The 26,937-nt window shown below is 26.7% G+C and overlaps 1 protein-coding gene across 1 annotated transcript in view; it reads right to left on the bottom strand.

Moving 5' to 3' along the window:
* Window positions 1-5,937: 5,937 nt before the first annotated feature.
* The window catches only part of LOC112682617 (prominin-1-A), a 29,407-nt gene continuing 8,407 nt past the window's right edge, over window positions 5,938-26,937 (bottom strand). The window contains exons 2-14 of the mRNA XM_025553261.1: window positions 23,300-23,493; window positions 16,305-16,492; window positions 11,228-11,326; window positions 10,963-11,165; window positions 10,746-10,878; window positions 10,510-10,680; window positions 10,340-10,439; window positions 8,899-9,132; window positions 7,588-7,822; window positions 7,033-7,206; window positions 6,838-6,966; window positions 6,328-6,486; window positions 5,938-6,250 (exon numbers count right to left, since the gene is read on the bottom strand). Coding sequence (XP_025409046.1) covers window positions 6,089-6,250; window positions 6,328-6,486; window positions 6,838-6,966; window positions 7,033-7,206; window positions 7,588-7,822; window positions 8,899-9,132; window positions 10,340-10,439; window positions 10,510-10,680; window positions 10,746-10,878; window positions 10,963-11,165; window positions 11,228-11,326; window positions 16,305-16,492; window positions 23,300-23,493 — 2,181 coding nt within the window. The 3' untranslated portion in view covers window positions 5,938-6,088. The remainder of the gene's footprint in view (window positions 6,251-6,327; window positions 6,487-6,837; window positions 6,967-7,032; window positions 7,207-7,587; window positions 7,823-8,898; window positions 9,133-10,339; window positions 10,440-10,509; window positions 10,681-10,745; window positions 10,879-10,962; window positions 11,166-11,227; window positions 11,327-16,304; window positions 16,493-23,299; window positions 23,494-26,937) is intronic.

The raw sequence follows: 26,937 nt of genomic DNA, 5'->3' as shown, positions 1-26,937 counted from the left end.
TTAAACGAAACCTAACTGATTTATGTTTTATTTATATTTATCACGATCGAGTATAACTATAGGCATTGAGCAAATCAAAATTTTGGTGTAAAAATATTTAAAACTTAACTTGTTATATAACACTTAGAAATTGCATAATATACAATAATATATATATATATATATATATATTATATACCATACTTAAAATTTTCTAAATTATTTTTTTATTTTTTTATTTTTGTAATTGATTTTGATTTTAATTACAAATATAAGATTTGTAAATCAATAACTCAATAAGTATGACACATGTATATTTTTGAAACAATTATTTGATTGAACTAAACTTGATACTGAAAATTTTAGATCCTTAGTCCATTTGAATTTTATTATTAGATTTATCTTTAATCGGCACAAAAAAAACGGCCCAATACTATTTATATTGAGAGATAAGTGAATATACTGTAAATAACACCATTTTATTTGATCTAAAACTTTATGTAATTATATTATTCTATGGAAAAAAGATAGTAAAATACATTGCTACAATTTAAATAAGAAGTTAAGTTATTCTATATTTAAAGCTATGTTAAGTTATTATTAAAAGAGGTGTAATAATTGTATAGATAATTAAATTTGTAAAAACATTGTTAAATGTAACTCGAATAACGAAAAAAAAATTAAAAATAATTATTCCACTTGTAAAAGCAATTAGTTTAAATATTTAAATACTTACTCGGGTATAATTTACTAATTGTTGTACAAATCAAATTAACATTGTTAAGAATAATATACTTTATTTACTTATATAATATTAATTAATTTATTAAATTACTTCTTCTCCTTTAGGTTCTTACCCATTTCGAGTGTTAGATATTATATTGACAATGTTGTCCCTTTTAAGTGATGCTCAAAATAAATCAATTTATGTTTCATACCAGTCACGGAGGTTTAACATCTAAGATGTTCGATGTTTTTCTTTTTTATCGACTATCAAATAAGAAATAAAGTGACATTGAAAGTATTAGTACACGATGACGGTTAAATTGTTTTGATTTTTATTGACTAGACATAACATATCGACGGTGGTAAAAAGGTATAAGTGACAATTTTACTACGTTTCAGAAAAGTAAAAACAAAATTTCGTACTTTTTTTGATATCGACCGAAAAATTAGTCAAGTGACATACAATAGGACAAGCAACAGTTAATGTATTCGATCACACAAGTGCTAACCTAACCAATTGATAATGAAATATTTTATTTATAAATTTTGGTACAAGTGACGTTAATGAAAATTGGGTTCACTAAACGACAAACACAATATGACGCTGGATTCATATTTTTATCGCTCATCACCTTTTATAAAACTGGTATTATAAAAAAATATTTTTTATGATAAAAATCATTACATATAATTATAATTTCACTTTTATCACAATATAATATTCATAATAATAATGGTAATTGGTCGATAATTGGATGTACTATTATTTTTAAAATATTCTTTTTACATTTTAAACTGTATATAAAACAAAATCAATTGAATGCTATTCTTTTTAAAAATAATATAATATAGTTACAAGAGTAAAATTATAATTATAGTAATGATAATTATCGCATAAAATGCATTTCATATTATCAACACTATAAAAAATGATAAACGACAAAAGTAGAAGCCGAGTCACCAAGCACTATGTGTTTATTGTTCGATAAATATAAGTTTCATTAAGTTACTCCTTTTGCGTGTACCAGTAGATATTATAATGCATTTTTGGAGTGCAGATGATCATAGAAAAAATGCTGAGATTGAAATTAATTTTGTTCAATATTTTTTATCAATTATCCATCTGTCTAGAATAGTGATCTGCGATTTAGGGGTTTCCAATAATTTAACACCAAATAAAATAATTATATATTAAGTATATTATTTTATATAATTTTATATTTTCAAAAAAAAATCTAATTTTGTAGTTTTTTTTTAATTTTTTGGATTTATTAAATTAAAGAAATATTAATATTGCCTAAAATTAATGATTTAATTTATATGATTACAGTTTTTATATACTTTAAGTAAACATATATTATATACTTACATAATATTAGTAGGTTAATGGATCAAAATATACTGTGCACCACTGACCTAGAATATATTACTTAAGAAATAAATTGCAGATAATGAAATAATACGAATAAATTATATTTCATACAGTTTAAGCAGATTTTTTAATTAATAGTTCATCTAATTTTCTCACTTCATTCTATAGGGCGTGACACGTTTTCACCAAAAGTAGATCTTTTCCTTTTCCACCAATACCCGTTTCCACCAAAACTGTATCTTTCCCTTTTCCACCAATGTCTGTTTCCATCAAATAAGATAAAGTACCTATACTTTTCATGAGTTTTTCGGATTGATTTAAAATATATATAAATATACACTCAATATAATCAATGTATATTGTACATTTATTGTATTTAATTGTATGTTACACCGTTATCGTACTTATGCATGTACTTTTATGTACATTAACCATTATAATATCTAAATAATCAAATACTTTATGAACAAGTGAAAAGATGGCACAGTTTAAATAGTGCATTAAATAGTGTGTATTAAAATAAAACGTACATTTTAAAATTTATAATTCTATGATGGCTAAAGTTAGCGGAAGTAAGCGTGGAAATAAAACACTAGTACTAAACAACTTTAAATTTTTTATTGGAATGGTTAATAAATATCAACTAATTATATATATAGTTACAATTTACATATCTAAGGCATCGTATATTATAATATATTATTTTTTCATCTTTTTATATCTGACCATGTTTTTAAATAAATTTTAACATTTTCCAACCTATATTGTATATATTATATAATGCCTTTACATTTATTGAATTAATGGTATATGTTAAATAAAGTTATTTCTGTGCTATGGTTTTTAATTTAAGCGTAGTATACAATTGTTTTGATAAAAACGTGGTCAATATTTCATTTGGTGAAAACGGATATTAGTGGAAAAGGAAATGATACACTTTTGATGGAAACGGGTATTGGTGGAAAAGGGAAAGGTCTACTTTTGGTAGAAACAGGCATCGCCCATTCTATAATGTTTATTTTGTCTCTTGAGAATAAATAGTAAAATGAATAATGAAATAATTAAAAATAAAAAAAATAGTGAAATTAAAATTGAAAATATCATTTTATAAGTATTTAAAAAAAAACTAACTTTTTTTAATGTAATAAAATCCTATAAATATTATTGATTATGGTTGCGTTGTTGGAATAGACCGATATTATGACCAAAGTATAAAAAATATAAAAGCACATGAGATCCAGACCAATCATGAAGGAAAAAAAATTAGTAATGAAAATTACAAAGTGTTCAAACAACAATAAAAGCCAAAGACATTTATTATACGTATCTCGAGTATCCAATTTATGTTAGTTTTACAATATAGTTTTGGAAAGATAATTTTTCATAGTTGAAAATACACAAAAACCTTCCTTGTTTTTTTTTTTAACCATGGAGAAAGAAGTATACATAGGGAACAAAGTTATTCATAATGATTAATGGAAAGTATATTGGGTATGTTAGATCATCATATGGGTTTTGTTGACCAGAAATTTAGAACCCAAACTTTGAGCATTCTATGTATTCAGTACAAACAGAGCCGTGTCAAACATTTCAGCGCCCCGGAGCAACGTTTTTTTTTTTGGGGGCCACTGGGCACAGGTAGCATATTAAGTGTAGATAAGGGCGCCCCTTACTTTTACAAAACTAGGGTGCTCGGAGGAAATCACCCCCTTATGCCTCCCCCCCTTACACGGCCCTTTGGGGAATACTCGAATTAAAAATTTGATCAAATTTGTGGTAAAATTTGGCATGAAAATAATGAAATACTTTACATGTTATAGTTTAAATTGTTTTTAAGATCCCATTGAAATCAGTTTGTAAAAGAAAAACTAAGTATCAAAGGCAACATATTTTCTTCTTCTCAACTTCTTACTTATTATACTGTCTTAACGTTTTCTGCAAAATGTTTAAAATTATAACAAAAAAAACTTTCAATGGCTCTTTTACTTAAGATCACAACCTTTTTATAATTTTGTATTTTTATAGAAACTATGCTCAGCATATATGATTATAAAAGAAACCGTATTTCTTACAAAAATATAATAAAAACTCGTTTTTAGACATTTTTAGGAAGATTAAATTTTTTATTACCTAATGTAACACACTGAAATAGCATTATTTCATCCATAAACTATAAGTTATCAAGTGAACACTAGATAAATTTATTAAAAATCGAAAGTGTAATTCTATATAATAATTGTTTTTAATCTTATTAATGGGATCTACATAACAAAATATTATCGAAAAAATACTAAAAAATATCTTCTTCAACGTTTTATTAGTATTTAATTATATGTATATGTCGTAGGTCATATGGAAAATTAGTTTTTTTTGCAAAAGACTAGGCTCTTTGCAATGGGGTGGCCCGTTTGCGAACTACTTATTATTTTTCCAAACAGCCTGCTGTTTTTTAGGCTCATTGCATACAGACTAACAGCTGTTAGGCTTTTTAAGAATTACTTACTATTTTTTCAAACAGCCTGCTGTTTTTTAGGCTCATTTCATACATACTAATTTCAGTTAGGCCTTTTAAGAACTACAATCATTTTATGGTAAAAACCATTTTAATTATTTTATTTTAAGGGTTATTGATAATAACACAGTACAAATATGTAACATAAATGAATAACATGGAACATTATTATTTATTAATAATATAAAGGTATTTATTTATTGTAACATGTGGTTTTTTTAGTGGCATCTTGAGCTATACAGTACATTGTTTTTCCGACAAGTGCATTTATTTGTTTTGCACAATGTTTTGCAAAAATATTTTTGATAACCTTACCCTCCAAATTGAGAATGTTTCTTCGCTATTTCTCTTAGTGTCATAATTATATCTGGTACTTCGTCAAGAAATTCTGCATCGGTTGTCTGTAATACATTTCTGCTTAGCCACGTATTTATAATTCCAAATCGTGTACCAATTTGATAAACGTTATTTTTTTTTGTCGACAACTTTGCCAATTATATTTTGTGTGTCTAATGGTCCACGATCTACCTTTGGAATATTAACTAAAACATAACTCCCAACTTTAATTATAACTAATTTCTTATCACTAAATTGTATCATTTTTTCTGTAGCTTTTTTTTGTCCTTCAAAAATTTCTACTCATTCTTTCTGAATTTGTTTTTCTTTTACACATGTGTCGCACAAAGATTCTTTGTTTATGAGAGACACTTCAGTTTTTTTATTCTCTATATGAATGCAGTACGTACCTCGGCTTGTATAATGATTCATGTTATTTAATCTTCCATCAAAATAGCCTTTTGTGAAAATTTTAAAAAGTAATAAATTCTACAAATTCGATTCATCTCAATTCTAAAAATGCGAATTATAAAATATGCACTTCTCTTGCTACATACATATTTTTGGCTTTACGTATAGTTACAGGTATTTGGTGGTTACGCATATGTGTAAAATTGTTTGTTGGTTTCCCTATGATATTACATCGAATTATAATATGTTTATTCTAGGAATATTATTTAACGTATCGTTTAACTGAGTAATAAATATTACTTGTGAATAATTCATAGAACCATATGTGACGACATTAGTAAGTATTAAATTATCTCTCACAATGCAATTATATTTCCAAAGTTTGATAAAATAATTTAATTTCTCTTTGTGCACCATATTGTAATGTAAACTTTAGAATTACCCTCCTTTGTGATACTATAGTAGGCAAAATTGTACTTAATATAATTTACAAATATCGATTACATTTAAAAACACTTATTTCCTAAAAAATATCTCATGTATACTTGAAAACTTTAAAAATATTTATAGCTTTAATTAACAGATACTTATACAGTTCAAGCAATTTTAATTTTTGAATTTAATAAAAAAAAAAAATTATTGTAATTTTTAAATATCTTCTACAATGGATTTGTTTGATATTACCTTAGCTAGCAAGTAATTTATTTTACATGAATATTTTCTAAAACAATTTTGATCTGTCGATTTTTAAATTAATTATTCGTGCACATAAGTTCCATCGCTGGTGGTGGAGGTATTGTATAAAGAGACATAGATGTCAACGGAGACTTGTGAAAAATTTTCAAATTCTTCACTACCGGTATTGCTACAGTAATCGACATGGCAATAAAAAAACATATAACCCAAAATCCATTCTGAAATTAAAAGGGCAAGTAAATAATCGTTTATAATCTGAAATAGTCAAAAATAGAATAGATATATAATAATTTACCAGTGAATCTAAGGCTTGTCTGCATACTAAATCTCTTCCGATTCTATAGATATTCCACACAGGTCTACATGATGTAGCTTCAGTTTTTACGGCTTCAGTTACGTGCGACTTGTATTTTTCTAGCAGTGATTTAATACTGTTCATGTATTGAGCCATATTCTAAAAAAATTGGTTCGCTTAAGATACAATAATGTTGCATTATTAATTTTAAATTTAGTATTTTTACGAGTTATACATTTCTATTCAGTAAATATCTATTTATTATACAGTAAACTTATATTGTCAGCATATTAGAACAACATTGAATACTCCAGAGTACTAGATAAAACAAGACTTAATTAACCTTTAAAATATGTATTACATCATTTATTTAAAGGTTATATATTTCCAAATCAATCAATAAATGGTAGGTAACGTAATGTAACATAAGATTTATACTGTTAAAAAAAATCAATAAGTTTCTATCAATGTTACTTTGATCTTGTACACCTTAACATATTATGTGTTTACCTTTCGCAATATTTGATCAAAGTCAGAATTCTCGATTCTAGTGTACGCGTTTGCCCAAGTTTGATTTAATGATTCTGATAGTGGTTCCATTTCGACTTCCATCAATGTTAAATGATAGAGTAACATATTCTGTATTGAATACCAATAATATACTATATGATATTCTATTTTCAATAAGGTAGAAATGCTCCTTACTTTCCTCTGACCCATTGGACTCATCACGCTTTCGATTAAATCCGAAATATTAGCCACCACATGTTTCAATGTATATTTAAATGTGTTCGAGAAAGTTGTCGTTTGCGTCAAAAGTGTATTGAGCTGATCGCGGAGTAAAGTCACCCGACCATGCTCTAACGAAGATGTCAAAATCTGTACATTTCAGAATAATATTATTGCAAACATAATATATTTTTATTTGCTCAAATTTTAAAGAAAAAAACTCATATAATGGTAATGCAATGCAAAATAAAAATGTTATTAACACGTAACGAAAGAAAGAATGATGAACACTATATTATTTTAGTAGAACAATAATTTGTAATAAGAACAAATAGTACGGTAACATTATATCTGAGCAATCGATACGCATAAATCAATGATATTTTATCGCAAGAATATTATTTTTATTTATTTTTTATCTCCATACTTCGTTATTTTGATTTATGAATATACGAACTATATATATATATATATATATATATATATAGGGGTGTTGACTACGGGACTTATGTAAACGAATACATATCTTACGAGACTTCGAAACTTTTGAAAGTCTAAGTTGGTCGATTCGGAAATCGGTTTCAATGCATCAGCTCTGGACGGTGCTCTACTGTTTACGTCCAATTCAACGTGAACCCTTCTGGTTTTGAGACCATCCAGGGCATCCATTACACCTGGCCATTTGCTGTAATCCGAACTCGTTTCCACGTCAAAGACTTTGTTCAAATTAAACGTGGAGTACGCCGAGTGATTACCCTTGCACGATCTAAATAAATGAAAACGGCAAATGAATATAAAAATTATGCACAGCGAACTTGCATATAAGTACGGATTCTATAACATTTATTAATTATTATTGATAAAAATACCAGTGTTAGATTTACATTTCTTAAACGTAATAAGAATTTATAATCTAAAATTGTACACCGTATATTTTTATATTTCTTTTAAAGTTTTAATAATACATTGATTTATACGTTTACGTTTTGCATTTCTTAAGTTTCGATGCTATTTTTTTTTTTACTTAAATATATTAAATATAATTTATTTGCCTTTTTTTCATAAATCTCGTAGTTTGAATTATAAAATTGTAAAAAAAAATGTTGTGGCACTTCTCAAACTTTCGATTCGTTTTAAACGTTATTAATTCTTAAATAATTTTTGAATAGCAATAATTTTAATTGTTTTGAATAAAAAAAATTAAATAAACTGTTTTTTGTGATAATTTTATGAGTTTAAAACAGAGCTTGAAACCGGTATTTGATATCGTTTTATGAGTACCGTTTAAAATGGTTAAAAAACGAAAAAAAATCAATAACAGTATTCAAAACCAAAATCGAAATTTTAAAAATTAAACACCGAAATTCGAAACCGAAAACGAAATTGAAAAAAACAAATACTGTTATTCAAAAGAAAAAAACGAAATCGGAAAAAATAAACATTGATATTTGAAACCAAAAATGAAAACGGAAAAAATAAGTACCGATGTTCAAAACCGAAATTGGAATCGGAAAATAAAAATACCGTTATCCAAAACCAAAAACGAAATCGCAAAAAATATATATTGTTATCCAAAACTAAAAACGAAATCGGAAAAAATATATATCGTTATCCAAAATCAAAATCGAAATCGGAAAAAATATATAGCGATATCCGAAACTAAAATCGAAATCAGAAAAAATGTTTTCGGTTTTAAACCATAGTTTTTATAGCATATTTATGCGCTTATTTCAAAATTCTTTGGGTAATATAATATTCGATATTTTTGTACCTTTAAGTTCTATACAATCCGAGTCTTGTAAATAATTTTGTACAGTATAACATTATAATGCATATAGTTACTCGATGATTTCGTTGAACGGAGCTATGGACGTTTCGTTGCCGAGTACGAACGAAGAGAAAAATCCGCGTTCGCTTGTTACGGTCGGACAATCCATTATTTTCGTAACGGTCTCGTACGCAGGCTCGTCGTACAACGGTCGGCACACGTTCGCCTCGCCATTACTGCTCACCATTAAGCCCACTAATGCTGCTAACCAAAGTGCTATGCTTGTTAATCGCATTGCACTAACACAGCTGAGTGTATGTCGTACATAAAAAAAGAAGAAAAAAATTAAACTGTTAAGCCTTTGCGCAGGGCGCGTAGGTCGTTGACGCTGTTGTTGTAATCCGTTGTGTATTGTTTGTACTGATAAATTTATATAGGTACGTTTTGAAAGTGATGATAAATTATCGAATTCGCGAAACAACTCTGAACGAAGCATGAAAATATGCATGACGTAATATGATATGTTTAAGATCTTATCTAGTGCTGTACGTAATTAAAATTACTCGAGTTAAAGTCACTTGTGTTACACGCACATGGAATGAAGTTAGAATTTTATCTATAGAAAATATTTTCACAGCACTTGGAAGGTTCAAAAGATTAATAATTGTCACTGTTCATGAAAATAATCAATTATTATGTCACATTTCGATTTTTAAACAATAATGAAATATAAGCTTAGCTGAGTTTTTGGAAGTCCTACCTAACACCTAGTAATAATAGTAATAATAATACCTAGTACTACACAAAACATTTTCGGCTATCTGGACTCTTTTGTTTAGTTGCCCGTCAATAGAACAAATATTGATTTGTTTTATTAAAATTAATTGAAACACTTGTTTGATCGACTTCTAAATTATTTTTTAGTTAGACCACTTTAAATTAATTTTCATGTATAGTATTCAATTTGATGGAATATCAATGAAAACAGATAGATTTACTTTTTGAAAAATTGAATATGGGAAAATTGCACCTAATAAAATCAGTACATATCTCGTCTCACTCATAAACTAGAATTATACTAGTTATAAAATTATTTATATTTTATGAGCATATTATTACTTTGTGCATAATTAAATGTAAATATTCAGCTCTAATAGATTATTAACAATAATCAATAGCATTTAAACTTAAAATACAATTTTATATATTTTCAAGGAAGTGTCATATTAATGAATAACAAGACATAACTTATTCAATCGATTTATATATTACGTCGTGATTATTTTATTAAAATTTTGATATTTTTATCTACTTATCATGATTTCATTTTTAATAAATTGTAAGTTTTATGGGCTGTATTATGAAAATACGAATGACTTTAAAAAAAATAATAGGATCACTGCCAGCTATTTTAGTTGGAACTTCAGCTTAATATATTCTTATTATAAAATATAATAATTAATAAAATTAATTCATGAATACAAGTAGTCACAAATAATTTTTAAATCAACTTACCCGAAGAAATAGCATTTAGCCCAAGTCGTCTGTGAACAATAATTTACCACAATACTGCATGCTAATAAAATCCAAACTAAGAGTGCACCGATTGCTATTCCTACAATATGCGGTATACGGTCAATAAAATGTATGCGAAAATGTTTGTTTTCCAATTAATAACGGCTTACCAACACTAACGGACCATCGGTAAGTTTCGATCCGTTTCAAATGGACTATGTAATTGTTTGCTGATTCTTTCATGTCCATCAGTTTGGAAACGATTTTTCGCGTGTGACTTTCGTATGGATATATGGAAAACTCCAATTGACGTCTTCGATCCATCAAAGTTTGTTTGATTCCTAAAAAACGTCGACTGAATATACTTATCGGCACATAATATAGTTATTGTTATCGTTCTGCTTACGCCATCTTTCTTTTTCCGTCTGTTCGTATAGTGCCTTTGGGATGTTGGCATTTTCAGCTGATGTCAGGGGTAGGCTGGAGAGTCCATCATTTTCTACTTCTAAAACGCCTTTAATCGAATTAATCAAATCATCCTACGAACGGTAAATAACATCAATTGTCAATAAGACGAAAAATAAGCATAGGTACGTTATAATAACAATGCCCTGTCCACGCACCAAATACGTATAATTCTCTGCTTTCAGTTTGTTATCTGAAATAATTTTACACATTTCGGAGACTTCTAGTGGACACCGTTCGGGTACCATCTGAAGTTCAGTATTCAATTCGATTATTTTTTTATTGTACATAATAATATCATCCTTGACAGATTCGGCTTGGGACAATACATCTTTTGCTTTTGGGAATATTTTTTGAAAATCTGTAACGTAAAATAAGTATACTTAAAAAACATTCTAAACAGCTTATTGTAATATACATCACCTTGAACTAATCTAGTTACGTTACTCCTAGAACCACCAAATATATGACTTGGACCATATATATCGTTTTCAATGGGTCCTCCTAATTGTTCGGCTATATCTAAAAACAAAACAAATCACTTTTTTCATAACTGTTTAATAGGTTTATAAAAATTGTTTGTAACATTTAAATTTCAATGCATTTTATAGGAACCATAACTAGAATCCTGATAATGTGCACAAAAAATACTTAAACGTGCCAGTCTGGTGTGTTTAAAGACAAATATTATGATCTTAAAATACGAAAAATACTTTAAAATTAATTGTGTGATTTTATAACAGTATAATGAACTGTATGATGAGTAAAAAGTAAGTATAAGTAAGTATTGGTCGATAAATCAGAATTAATATACAAACATGGAATATAAACGATGACTGTAGTTGTTCATAAATAATATTGATATTAAATTATATTCAATAAAACTTTTCTTTTGGTATATTATACTCGTGGAACTCGAGAACAATACATTTATGTGTAAATGATTTAAACTAATACCTTATAAAAAACTTGGTTCCATTATGAAACTTGGCATGTATCAGCATACTGATTTTAGCGGTGAACTATTTCTCGCATACGACACAATTAAACATCACGGCAGATAAAATTAATCAGATACAGAAGTGCTCGACAAGAAAAAAAATAGTATGAGGGACCAAAGGTTTTTTGTTTACACCAAGTTTAAATTAAAATATTTTTATATGAGGTGAATGTAGTAATTTTACTGTAATCATCCAAATCACAAAAGGTAAAACATATATTTTATAAATATTTTAGTTACGTATAAATAATATCATAGTAAGTATGATAGATGATAGGTTATTGCGGTAACATCAGTGATGATTAATTGAAATAAGGTGAAGATAGAAAAAGCCTAGCGACTTCGAAGTGATTTTATGATTTTGAGGAGTATATGTAATAATATTGATGTAATGAGATCTTGGTTATAGCTTAAAATGTATCTGTATTTTAAACAATTAATAACTTTAGAGACACTTCCATTATAATTGATTGCTATTTAAAATATTTATAAATATTTACAATTTATGTTCATGAAGCCTATTTAGCTTTATCTAGATTTTTTCAAAAAGTAAATTATTTCATCCTTAGTTCATTTTTTTCATGGTCTACTTATGCTATATGGTTAAGTACAAATCCTTGTTTTAGAAAAACGACACAATTAAATCAAAAGGACGATTTCTAGACCACTAAATAACAGGAGGACGTAGATTATAAACAAATTAAATGAACATATAAATATAAACAGTGGACGTATTTCATGTTTTTCTGTGTTCGCCTCATTAAGTATACGCCAATCGTTAATCTTTTACGCTTTAAATTTTGTTTTATATACTGTGTTGTTTTAAAACATAAATAAATATTTTTTTGCATACTTTCATACTCCTAGATATTTATTTTTTGATTATGTATTAATCTAAAAAAAAAAAAAAAACGATTTTTAGTGTCTTATGAATTATTAAAAAATATTAATTATATTTAAAAGCATAACTAAATTTCACACTTTCACAAATAAATATTGATTTGAATATATATATAAATATAATATACCTATATTGGATCTATATTTTATTAAAATAAATTAAACATTTTTCAATTTAATGACGAATATTACAAACATTTTCCCAATGGTACTTATATTACAAAACTCATACAAGGAAATTATGACAGAAATTATTATAATAAATAATATATTTTTTATTCACAAAACCTCACTTCTTTTTATTTTTGCACTTGATGCGATCTGTTCATACACATCCTATCTAAGATGTAATTAAAAACATATTCTCAAATCAATTTTACTATGGTTCAGTTAGTTTATAACACGTCCCTTCAGATTTAACGAGAACGAAAGAAGATTTGAATACATTTTTATATTGATATTATTGTTAATGAGTTTAACCTACACGGGCCTGCAGAAAACGTGTCAAAAGTTTTTTTATAACCTAGTTATTTCTAAAAAAATATACAGTTTTATTATTTACTGTTTAAGTTATTGACAAAGATGGTATAAATACTTTTTGAAACTCATGACAGTGTTGATTTTTAAATTGACATTTAATATGTTTAAAAATGCGCATAATTTGAATTTATATGCATTTTAACAAATAAATATATTGCTTGTGATGGAATTAAAATAAGAATTTAAATATGTCAATTGTTTGTAGGATAACGTTTACATTTTTTCAAATATGTATAACACATAACAAAATATTGATTCAAAATATTATCCACGATATATTATAATAAGTTTTCTTTCAATTAAAAATTAATATTTAATACTAAGAATAAATACAGGTTTCCATAAATTGTTTGTAAAATCCACAAATAAAGTTTTCAGGAATTTAAATGTTGCGGGTTTGTATAATTGATCATAAAGTGAAAATTGAGAAAATATAAGCTACTTGTTAAACATAGCACGTTTTATTATCACGGGGTTATAAAACTAAGAAGTCGTAAAATGTCGAATTCGAGGGAAAAAAACTTACTTTTAATAATAAATCTGTCTGAGATGATAGATTAGAGAGAATGATGCAACTGGGATGAGTAATTTAATTTTATGTTCTAAAGTCATGCGTATAAAATTGACTATAGATATAATTAGAAGTTAAGTCGAAGTTCATTCATTGAGATTATTTCTCTATTAAAAAAAAAAAAAAAAATTTGCCATTGTTGTCTAAAAATAAAATAAATAATAATAAAATATTAAAACCTATACTCGAACAACAGTCGGCAGTAATTTTATATAAACATTGAAAATATCAAAATTAATTAACTGCATCAAAATGAAAATATAAGCTACAATTTTAAAATAAAGTTTTCATATTTATATTAACATAAATATATAATATAGTACATGTTGATAAGAAAACCATTATTTATATAATAACACATATTTTATTTCATAAAATATCAAAAAAATCGTTTTTAATTTGAATTCATAATAATATTAAAAAACAATAATCATTTAAGTTATACAATTGTTCGTTAGTACACCAAAAATACATAAGAAATCATACAATATTATAGATGTGTGTTAGTGCGATTTTAAGGTAAAAAAAAAAAATTAAGGAATATTAACATGATAATTTATTATTTCAATTTAAAAATATATATTGATAAAACATCAACGCGTTATATTTATAAAATAAATCACTCAAAAAGTGAAAACAATAAAGTATCTCTGATAGTGTATTGCCATTAATTAATTAATAAATTGTATTTTAGTTTATGAAAAGTCAATAAAAGTTATAAATTATTATTGATTACACTTATAGTTACACAGTTATTTTAATAAAACAATTATTTCTCTAAACAGTGAACGGATGTGTATGAAAAATTATTTACTCAGAATAAATTCTACGAGTATACTACAGTAACAATTTAAACGTATAGTTTTTATACTTAACCCTAACTTACTATCATAACTGTTTATGTTATTGAATCCTATTAAAATATATTTTGTTTCGAAATTGTTTGTTTTAATACTCATCGAAGTAAAAATAATAAAAATAAATACATTTTACAGAATATTATTTTGATTGATCAAGTAATTTACAACAGGGACCAGAACCGTAATTGAAACGAACTGGTACTGGAACCGATTAACCTTTAAAATTTAAGAATCGTAACTGAAACCGGAACCTTTATTTCCAAAAATGAAAAACCGTAACCGTACCCTTAATTATAAAAGTGTTGATTTAGGTCAGTGTTATTTACACTAATAAAATTATGGTAATGACTATTTTGTTTGTCCATTTGTCGGTTCAGAAAAATAATAGTAAAATCTTTATATGTTTTTATTATTTTGTGTTGTTAACTGTAATATCATAATACATATAATACCTAAGTAAATTTGTAATATTATTATTATTATTATTATTTTTGTATGTTTATTAATATATTACAATTTACCAACAATTGTGTATATCATCTATCCCAACATTTCCCAAACTGTGGTCCGCATGCACACCGGGGGTCCACGAACGAAAATTTAAAATATATAAATTATTATTATTTATTAATATTTTTTTAATTTTTATTTGTACTAAGGGGTCCGAGATAATTTTTATTATCTCTAAGGGGTCCGACAGAAAAAAAGTTTGGGAAACCCTGATCTATCTTATCTATTAAGTATTTAATATAATTAATGTTTATACAAATCTGTAGCTACAACAGTAGCCAGTATTAAGTTTGATTTTTAATTAAAATTAAATTTTAAATTAAAGATATTTATTTCATCAAATCATAATATTTCACAATATTACAAAATATTTTACAAATTTTTACTATGAGTTAAAATAAAATAACTTAACCTAACTCAAAGAAATATAATAGGCTGATATAATATACTTGTACGTATTTAATATATTTATAATTATTTTTTTTAATTATTCATAATACTTTCTATTTTCATTAAATGAAACAATTACAATTTAAACAAGTATAAATAAATAATTTCATATTATTTTTTAAAATCTCTAATAATCAAAATTAAACGAAATTAACCGGTTCTAGAACCCTTACTTTTTTAAAAAACTGAAACCGAAACCGGAACCGAAAAAACCTATAGGTTCCAGTCCCTGATTTACAATTGGTACATTAATGTCTCACATTATTCATGTAATTTTTCAAACACTATTATATAATAATATTATATATTACATTGAAATATTTAAGAATTGTATTTAAATTCATCAATTCTTGTTTTATGCAATAACGATTTAAAGTTTATACAGTTATACAGACAGTTTCTATAACTTGACTTTATAATAAAAATTAAAAATCACAATACAATGAATATGTTTACAGAACGTTTGCTATTACTTTCTTCAGTACTTACTTTTCAATGACGTTTAAATAAACGTAAATATATAATAAAGAAAAATAAATAAATATAATATAAACATACAATTATGACATAACTTATTTAGACATAAAGTATTTCACTATTTCGCGCTCACATTTTAATATTAATTTACTAATAGTCGATATACAAACCATCCGACTGTAATTTGCATACCGTCTAGTTTTGAAAAAATTGCATCGGTAGTGGAATCCATTGATCCGACAGTTATGGTCCGGATTTGTTTCTGAGTTACGGAAAACATATCCACCAGGTCACCAACACCGAATTCGAGTAAGTCTCCGACACTAGTTACGGCGGAACCCATTGTTTCGTTTGTTACCAACAGTCCGCAAGCACCAGCTCTGAATACGGCAAAATTATAGAGCGTATACAATATATATTATAACATACTATATTTATAAATTAGGCGGAAAATCGGTTGGTATTTTCGGTTTCAAAATAAAAGAAAACAACGATAATGCAATAGTTATAAGCATAACGACCGATTTCGCTAACAATTTGAGCTTATACGTACACAAACCCTTAGCGACTGAACTCATTCCAGAAACTTTACAACACTCACATATATTTTTCCTCCGGGCTTGAAATATGTGCACCATAAATCCGGTTTGCCATTCGATGTACAGTCTTATAACGCCAAGTATTAAAAAGGTGGAATTCCTGTTTCCGCTAATATATAAATGTTCTACCATTCCCTATTTGTAAGTGAATACCGAACGTTTTACAGGACACATTGTTGTTAAAAATTAGCGACAAATCATTAGCCCTTAATTAATTCAATTTTTTTTTTTTTTTTATATGAATTGATGTTTTCTTGGATCTATTGATATCTAAAAAAATAAACTGTACTTTGAACATTTATTTTATTTTTACGAGATATATAAACTGTTAGGAACTGAGCATCAAATTTCAAAAATATCAAAAAATCCGCTACAAGATACTTGTACTCACGACGTCAATCCAAAATGTAAATAACAACCGATCGTTTTCTGTTTGAGAACTGTATATTAATTTACGACAAGAGTTAACAAAATATTATAAAAGTAAAATAGCCAACATTTTGTGATTACCATATATCAATAACGCAAATACATTATTGCCTGTTTTAACATATACGAATGTCTTGTCAAAATATATTAATATTACGATCCGTTATTACTCGTTTTTAAAGGTAATTTACAATAAATTATAACCCCAAAGGTACAGTCAAAATAGTGCAAATATACAGACGAAACTTTTAAATTTTGAGTACAAAATAATGTAATAGATATTTCCTCAACTTTGTGTACAACATAACGCGAAGATACATCATATATCTTTACAGAAAAATATTCTACTTTATAATGCCAAAATGGTGGTTTAATTATTAGAAAACCATATTAGATAATATGAAAATTATTTTTTATTTAATATCTTCATTTTTTTTAACTAATAAAATAAAATTAAAACTATAAGGTTAATGAAAATAAAAATTTGAAACGTTAAAATATCCATAAAATATATTATATATAAGACCTTGTATAAATTTATCGAAAATATCAAAAAAAAAATGATTTATTTTTACCGAAACATAAGAAGTACGTATACATTTTGTACTCATTATCTCAGGAAATATACGAAGGGTTTTCGTGGGACAAACTGTATGTTGAATTACATCCATAAAACTATATCTAATGAATGTCTATTATAATATTATTTTACATTTCGGTAAAAATTAATAAATGGTTAAAACTCGTAAATTAATATTAAAACCATTAACAGATTAGTTTATACATAGAAATAAATGATTAAATTAAAATTAAATTATATTGTAATGATGCGTTGAAAGTGATTATTTCACTGCGTAATGATAAAACGTATAGGTACGTCAAATGATAACATTACATTAGAGATGGGTAATTTATGAATGATTAGATTCACTGTAGCGATTCAGTAAGATAGACCAATTGAGCTGATTCAGTATTGAATAATGAATCGATTCATTGATAATATTGATTATTTTACAGAATCAAAAGTCAAAGAAGTCAATTAAACGATTCAAACTAATCTGTCATTCAATTATACTTTATTTTAGAGTATTCCGTGGTTATCAATAACCAATGATATCAGTTTATGTGAAAATCCAGTCATTGTTATATGATATTATCTCTGTTTATTTTATTTCTAAATTATTACGGTATTTCTATGTTATTTTTTTTACAACACTATTAAATTTATCTATAAAATTACATTTATTTTTATTTTATCATTTATTAAATTAATAGTTATAATTATCTAAATTAGTGTTCATACATAGTTATAATAATAGCAATATTTATATTGAATTCAAAATAAAAATACAAAATGTGGTCAAAACATTTTTTTCAACAAAAATATTGCAAAAAAATTTAAAAAGTTCAGTTTTATTTTATAGTTATGATATAGATCCTATGCCTCCCTACTCACCCTCATAACTTGGATGTACCTTTGGAGGCTTCTAGTCTAAATATACCACTGGGATTACATTTATAATTTTATAACAATTATAAATTTAAAATTAATTGTTAAAAAAATTAATAACTAATTTACAGTTGATATACAAACAATCTAAATCGGCAGGTATTATTATTAGTATAATTATAATTTAAATTAAATTAAAATTATATTTAAATGATTCGAAGTAAATCACTGAATCAATTCAATAAACTTGATCTGAAATAGGAGAATCGATTCATTTAACTGAATTATATTTTACATCCCTACATTAAAAAGATACTTACTGAAGTTATTGTACAAAGTAAACCGCTTATGAAATTATTACTGAAAGGGTGTGAAACCCGTATTTGAAGCAAACGATTAAGGACAATCATGTTGACAGACATGGCTCACGGTTCGTTCGTTAAATGTTTGCCGTACTATAAGCTCATGTTTAAATCCAGTTGACCCTTGTCGTTTAAAATTCCTTTGGATAAAACATTGCATTCCCCATCTCTCTCTTTTTAGGGTCTGTATACGATTATATTTGTTGCTATATGTGTTATTCATGTTCATATTTGATTTTTGCGTCTTTCGACCAATGCCTTCAATAGATGAAATATTAATTGCACAGCAGTTAATAAATTTCTACGCTTTTTAATGAATAGCTGAATGGCCTACAGTAGGTCGGAGTAACGGTGAAAATTTATTGTACTCTATCTCTCTATCTCTCTATCTCTCTATCTCTCTCTACCGCACGAAAATCTTGCAACAAAAATCCGTTTTGTAAACAATAATCAATATTATTACAACAACAGTCGTCAGTTAAATTTTCATCGTGAGTTTAACTAAAACAATAATGTGACAAGTCATTTATATGTTCCTATAGTTTTAATAATACATTTTTAATTGCGTACACACATAGTGTTACTCTTTGAACGGCATGACCAGAATTTGTCTGTAGAATAACATGATAACATAATTGTAAAAAGCAAAAATCCGAAACTGCAAATGGAAAGTAAAATTAAATTTATGACGTTTACAATGGACCGGTAAACGTGTATACTCGCATGAAATGCAAATTAAAAAAAATACGGACAGAACACGGAGGATGTTTATGTCGTAATCGGTGCAAGCCAATGTTGCACTATTTGTATGATATCTGTGTATATATGCACGTAGTAAAACAACAATAAATTAAAGCATTTGTTTGAAAAACAATATAAACTCATAATAGAATTTAGTAATCTACGGTCTCTTGTGACTATGTAAATTTTCACGCGAAAAAAAAGAAAACAATTGTTACAATCGGATTTATTGATTTTTCAATTAAGATTTGGTAAAAAAATGTGTAAAATGTAAATGTTAGGAAAAACATTTAACACTCAAAATTATATCATTGAGGACCTAGATCGCTTTGCTTGTTCGATTACCAAGTTTATTGAATACTACAGAGTAAATTATAATTAGGAGAAATTTCAAGTGTATTGGTTTGTTAAGAAGTTTGTTAGAGAGCTACAACAAGCTTGCAGAAAAAAGAACAATATGGGTGCTTACATACATTTTAGATATGGTTTGAGATCGAAGGATTTGGTGAAAATAAATAAATGTTATGGTTTTTTTATTTTTTTCTTATTTTATTTGCCAATATTTCGTTCAACTCCACTGTCGGTATTTTTTCTTGGGTTTTGTGTCTATTCAAAGCTGTCACTCGACGATAACGTATTTTGTATAACGTATACACCTCCATACAGCACAGTGGGCGGAATTTCGAAAATAGGTGGAAAAAATATAATTTTCACCTATCGTATAATTGCTTTTATCTTTTACAATTTGTTTATTATATTACTATAGTCAAGATAATATAATACCTATCTGTAGTAATTAAGATATAATAATATTTAACAAACTTCAAATTGTAAACGATAATCTGCGATAAGTTAATAGTTGGTCTGCCGTATAATATTTTGAGTTATTTGCGTTTGACTTTTCAAGTTGTAAGAGTCATTTGATTTCTGTATAATATATTTTATTTAATATGGATGATACTAAAGAAAGTATGTTTGAATTATTTTTTTATGTTTATAAATTTAACCATCTATTTGGTAGTATTATAAATTACCAATGCAACATTTTACGTTTAATTTTAAATATTTTAACTTTGATAGCAGTTTAAAAAAAATGGTCGAAATTGACCTTTGAAAATACTATGCTAAATTATTCTAAAGTTCATAAAATTCAATTAAACATATATTTTATTTGCTCTTCATTGCTTCTATCAAAGTAATAATTATTTTTGTTAGGTGTCATGCGTAGAGAATTGTTTGAATTTTTAAAAAAAAAAATAGAAATATAAGACCACTGAACGCCCAATCTCGAAAAATCATTATTGAATATATAGAAAATAAACTAAATGTAGACAATATTCAATCAAATATTTCTCCAGTTATTTTTACTTTTTTATCAAGCCTTCAAAAAAAATGGAAAGAGTGTAATCGTAGTGCAAAAAAAAATTGTATTCAAAATATAGTCCTTGGCTAGATACTAAATTAATTTTTTCTTTTAATAAAAATGAGGCTAATAGTCATATAACTAAAAGTCGTGGCCGTCCAAAACAACTTTTTCAAGAAAGGTGTGATAAAACCAAAAAAAAAATGGTTCAATATTTGTTAAATTCACATAGTTCTCAAGAACTAGCATTTGCTTCTCGTCTAAGCCTATGGTCTTCTGGTAAAAGACACGCATCAACAGTTATTGAAAAAGTGACTGAAACAACATCAACTCGAGCATACAAATTTAAAAAAGCATATAAAATGTTTACGCAGAAATCTAGTAATAATAAAATATTTACCCCTGAAGAAGCTCTGGCTATTCTTGTAGATTTAAACTTCAGCAAGCAACAATATATGACATTGCGCCAACGACTAAAAGAAAAAGAAGTTAATGTTTTTCCTTTTTATGATGTTATAAAAAATATAAAAAAGAATGTTATCCCCCTGACCACAGTATTATCATTACCGAGTCATCTGCGGAAATTAAAGTACAGGCAATATTAAATACTACAACTTCCAGAATCGTCAAAATTTAAGAAACAGTTCTTCAGCAATGCATAAATGATATACAGCCAGATTCGGTAGAATGTAAATATAAATGGGGTTTTGGCGTCAGTTCTGGTCAAAGTGTATACAAACAGAAATTGACTGATAATACTGTTAGTGATTCAAATCTTTTAATGACATCTCTTGTACCGATTCAGTTATATGGACTTCAAAAAAGCAATAATGAAAAAATAATAATATGGAAAAATCCACGTCCGTCATCAACTAGGTTCTGCAGACCAGTTCGATTTCTGTTTGAAAAAGAAACACAGGATACCATTAAAAATGAAGTCCGTTATATTGAAAATCAAATAAAAAGCCTGGAACCAACAAAAGTGATTATTGGTTCATCAAATTTAAAAATTAACAACAAATTGTTGCTTACCATGATTACCGGAAAAGTTTGCAATGCAATAACCGAAACAAGTTCCCAGGTTTGCTATATTTATGGAGTGTCTCCAAAAAATATGAACAACATAGATTTTATTAAAAATAGAACTAAAAATGTATCAACATATTCGTTTGGTTTGTCTACACTCCATGCACATATACGATTTTTTGAGTGTCTAATGCATATTTTGTACAGGTTAGAAGTAAAGAAATGGCAAATGAGGGGTAAAGAAGAAAAACAATCATTTCAAAATAGAAAAACGTATATCATTAATCGTTTTCGTAAAGAAGTTGGTATCATTATCGATCAACCTAAGCAAGTTAGTGGGTCTAGTAATGATGGTAATACTACTAGATGGTTTTTTGAAAATGCTATATTATCAGCAGAAATTACTGGATTAAATGTATAACTAGTATCTAGATTTGGAGTAATACTCTCAACAATTTCAAGTGGTTTTCATATAAATATTAAGGCATTTTAAAAGTATGCTATGGGCACGGCAAAACTTTACATAGTACACTATAACTAGTACTATATGCCGGCTAGTGTTCATAAAATTTTATTACACGGTACTGATGTTATAAAACATTGCTTACTACCAATTGAACAATTATCTGAGGAAGCCTCGGAAGCAAGAAATAAGCATTATAAATCTTTTCGAGAGCATTTTACTCGGAAAACCAGTTGAATTGATACAAATATTAATCTTCTTCATCGTCTAATTGTTACTTCTGATTCGGTTATATCATCAATACGGCCACATCCTTCTAAAAAAATGATGTCATTATCCTCTGAAGTGTTGACTCTTTTCACTTGTTCGAATTCAATTACTTCCGAAAAAACGATTATGATAACTGACTCAAATTTTAAATAAAATAGTGTATTTCATGTTAAATTTGTTTCATGTATTTTTAGTATATGGCTGATAAATTCTAAAAAAATCTTAAATGTTATTAAAAACTTGTACTTTAACGTTATAAGTACATTAAAACATTTAAAAATAAATATATATTACATTTGTTATTTGTTTCCAGCTATTTTCGATATTCCGTCCACTGTGTAGAGGTTCTAAAACGAAACAATAATCAACGTCTCTGGCAATCCGTAGCATTTCCATCGAAACCGTCCGAAATAAGTTGAAAGACATTGGATGGAAAATGTCAACTGGGGTGCAAGCGTTCGCGGTGTATATTATTTATACTCACCCTAACATGAGCAGAAGCATTTGAACGGCTACGACCAACACACCCTTCTTGCAACCCGATTCCCAGCCAGTGTCTCCTAACCACTTTGCCTCTTTGTACCGTCTCTGCCAGTAAACGCCATACCGGGCCAGTACCAGACCACAGACTATCATTAGACCACAGACCACGATCAACGGCCACTCGTACGGCAATATCTGAAAAACGTCACGAAATAATATTATAACATACACTCTATTACCGCATCTTCAGCGAGGAATCGCGCGATGGTGTCCTGGGAACAATATTGTTTTCGTAACAATACATTTGAAACATGATAATTGTATAAATGGTTGAATTTATTATACTCAATATTTATTTGTTTGTTTTTATTTTTTATTTATTACGTTAAATTTAATAAATCGAGGATTTGGAACGAAACGCATTATTAGTCGTGAGTCCCTTAAAAACCATCCAGTAGGATCCTAATCCGGACGACACTTATCGGTTTGAATTCGTTCCGACCATCGAAGCCCTTCTGTACATCAATTGGTTCGTATCGAGTGAAACCTTAAAACAAATGTATACATTTTTCATCGCAGTACAATTTATAATATATAGCCGACCCCGGAAACAGAAACGATACGTTTTCAAATACACAGTGCCTATAATGTTATCTTCGTGCGTACTACATACAAAGCGTGCGAAAATGTATGTGCGAAAATTAGTACATGATGGGTAAAAAATAAAATTGATAACCGCAAAAAGTTATTTACTGTACATTTTTATGTGTGGTACAGAATCAAAAAAATCAGCACATGTAAACATACATTTTAAAACGTTCTGTTAAAAGTTAAAAACTATAGTTTTAATTAATTAAAAATTATTTGCTTACATTTTTTTTTTTTTTTTTAACAATATCTGAAACTCTGCAAAAATATGAAACACAACTTTTTAATAATATTTTACTTTGATAACACATATTTTCAATTGGTACCTGCTTGTAGGTAAATACAAATGATATTTAGAAGTTTTTTTATGAATTATTATTTTTAGACTTTGAAAAGAAATTAAAAATCAAAATATTTTGAAGTAATGTGCATTATAACATTTAAATGGCTATACATTTTGATTAATTTTTTTACCAACAATCAAATACCATCTATATATATATATATATATTTCAAAACATTAAGATGTAAATTCTTACTTTTAAAATTAAGTTAATTACATTTTTAAACTTAAATTATGATCTCGGCCAAAGTTTCGATTTTTTTCTTGAAGAAAATTATTTTTAACCAATATTATTCTAGCCAAGTAAATGATTATTTATAAAAGTAGTAATTATGAAATTATTATTTTTTTGATGAGTCATTTATTTTATTCTGCACATTATATATTTTCAATATATTGTTCAATAATTTAATTCTATCAAAACTATAAACTTATGATTTACATTCAATAATATATTATCTATTCAACAATATTGATTATTTTTGGAAAACAAGTTTTTTTCACACATTCCTATTTATAATAAATACCCGATGATCTCGTTAAAATACTCGTTTTTACTTTGTATTTATCGATTTTTTTATAGCTCAATTTATTAGCTAAACACGAATGAAAAAAATTAATAATTTACTGAATATTTCAAAACAATTGCATACAATATTTTTGAAATATTCAGTATGTATACATTATTAAAAATTAATTACATTCACAATTTATTTCATAAGCTTTACCTGCTTTCGCGAATCAAAGCTAATGTAGAGTAAAGTATCATCTGAGCACTTCGTGGACGTTTGATGTACTTATCTATAAAGTAATACTTTGCTCTTCGTTATCTACCAAACATAATCGGTTTTTCCTTAATAAGTTCACATACTCTACATTATCACTACTTACACGATTAAGTAGCATCAATTTTTGATTTTTAAATCGTAACTCCAAGTTTTTTCCGTTACATATTTATTTACTGTATCTTCAGCTTAGGTTTTAACTTTCAATGAGAACACGTATATTCAAGCTTATAGTTGCATGTACTTCTTCACGTTAAAAGAAATATAATTTATTTGTAATAAATCATGTAAAAAAATAAAAATAGTAAATCAACTTTTTATTGCTGAAAAAAGTAAGTACCTATACAATTAAGTATAATTATAATGCAATAATATTATTATACATACAATTATTAAAGAGCATTCTGCATTATCACTCATATTACTTTATTCGGGTTTAGACCTATATTTATTGTAATATTTTATATTTTTCGTATGAGTGCCCATAAAATAAATTAATTGGTAAACCAGTAATAGACGTCGATATACTATTCCGAATACCAACTTTAGAATCAAGACTACTAAACACAGATGTATTATCTATCCATAAATTACTTAATTATAAAATAGACTATCCAGATCTACTAGAAAAAATTTATCTTAAAATACCAGTTTTTAATGCCCGCCAGTCACATTATTCTACACTAATTTTGGTAAAGATAATTTCTTTAAACACAGCTCACTAAACCGTATGTTTACATCTTGTAATAATATTTCTAATTTTGATCTTTTCTATGACAACATTAACAAATTTAAGGCATATACTTATTAGTAACTAATCCTACTTATTACTTATAAATATAATTTATCATATTCCTCTTATCTAATCTATTAAAGAATAATTATTTATCATTATCGCATTGTAAACATTTTTATTTTTATTTTTTTATTGGTACTTAAACTTAAACATTGTTATTTACTTTATACACACGTAGTGTTCATGATTTTATCTTACTGTACCATATTACTTTTCGAGGGTATTACTTTATAATAAATAAAAATAAAATTAATTATATTTATTTTTTTATTGAAAATCAAAACCACATTGTTGTACTTGATAAATATAATATGGGTTAAGTCAATTTTGTTATTATTTCTTTTTTGTTCACCGAACGCATATTTTTAACCAACTGTACGATGAACTTACTAAATGTATATTGAATATAAAAAATAATAATAGTAATTTTAATAATAAATTGATTGATAAACATTGCCCATTAAAGTTACACAATTTTTCAATTGAAACGAATTGTTCTTAAATGATTTATAATCATTTATAATGCTTATTATCAATAAGATGAAATTTTTTTGTGAGTTTACGTGATTGACTGCACAAATTCGATTTTCTAATAACAAATAAAACTTCAACTGCCAAAGTTTCTCAAACAGTTAAACATAATCCTACGACCGGGAATAAAGTAGATTGAGTTTAATTTAAATCGTAGCTTTGGTTCGAGTCGCTACATTATACTCGTGTATAGTATGTGTGACGCTATATTAAACTGCCGTGTTCTACAATAAGAATTTTATTCGAATGTAATATTGGACAACATGTTTGTAAAACCAATTAATTTATCTGGAAACTCTAAATCCATAGGGTTGTGACATTAATATACTACGACATGAGGAGTATTATTTTTTATTCTTTTTTACTACTATTATTAAATTCTTTCGAATTCCACTTACTACTGCCGATTATCGACAGAAAACCATAGTCGAACTGTGTATGGATAGCATTGATTATTCTCCCTACCCTCCCACTACTTTTTTGCAATCAGATAGAAGAATGTTTTACGGCAGCAAACGTACAAATGCGCAATGCAA

Source organism: Sipha flava, unplaced genomic scaffold (assembly GCF_003268045.1).
Source record: "Sipha flava isolate LNK unplaced genomic scaffold, YSA_version1 207_pilon_pilon, whole genome shotgun sequence".
Lineage (NCBI taxonomy): Eukaryota > Metazoa > Arthropoda > Insecta > Hemiptera > Aphididae > Sipha > Sipha flava.
This window is presented reverse-complemented; position numbering and strand designations above follow the sequence as displayed.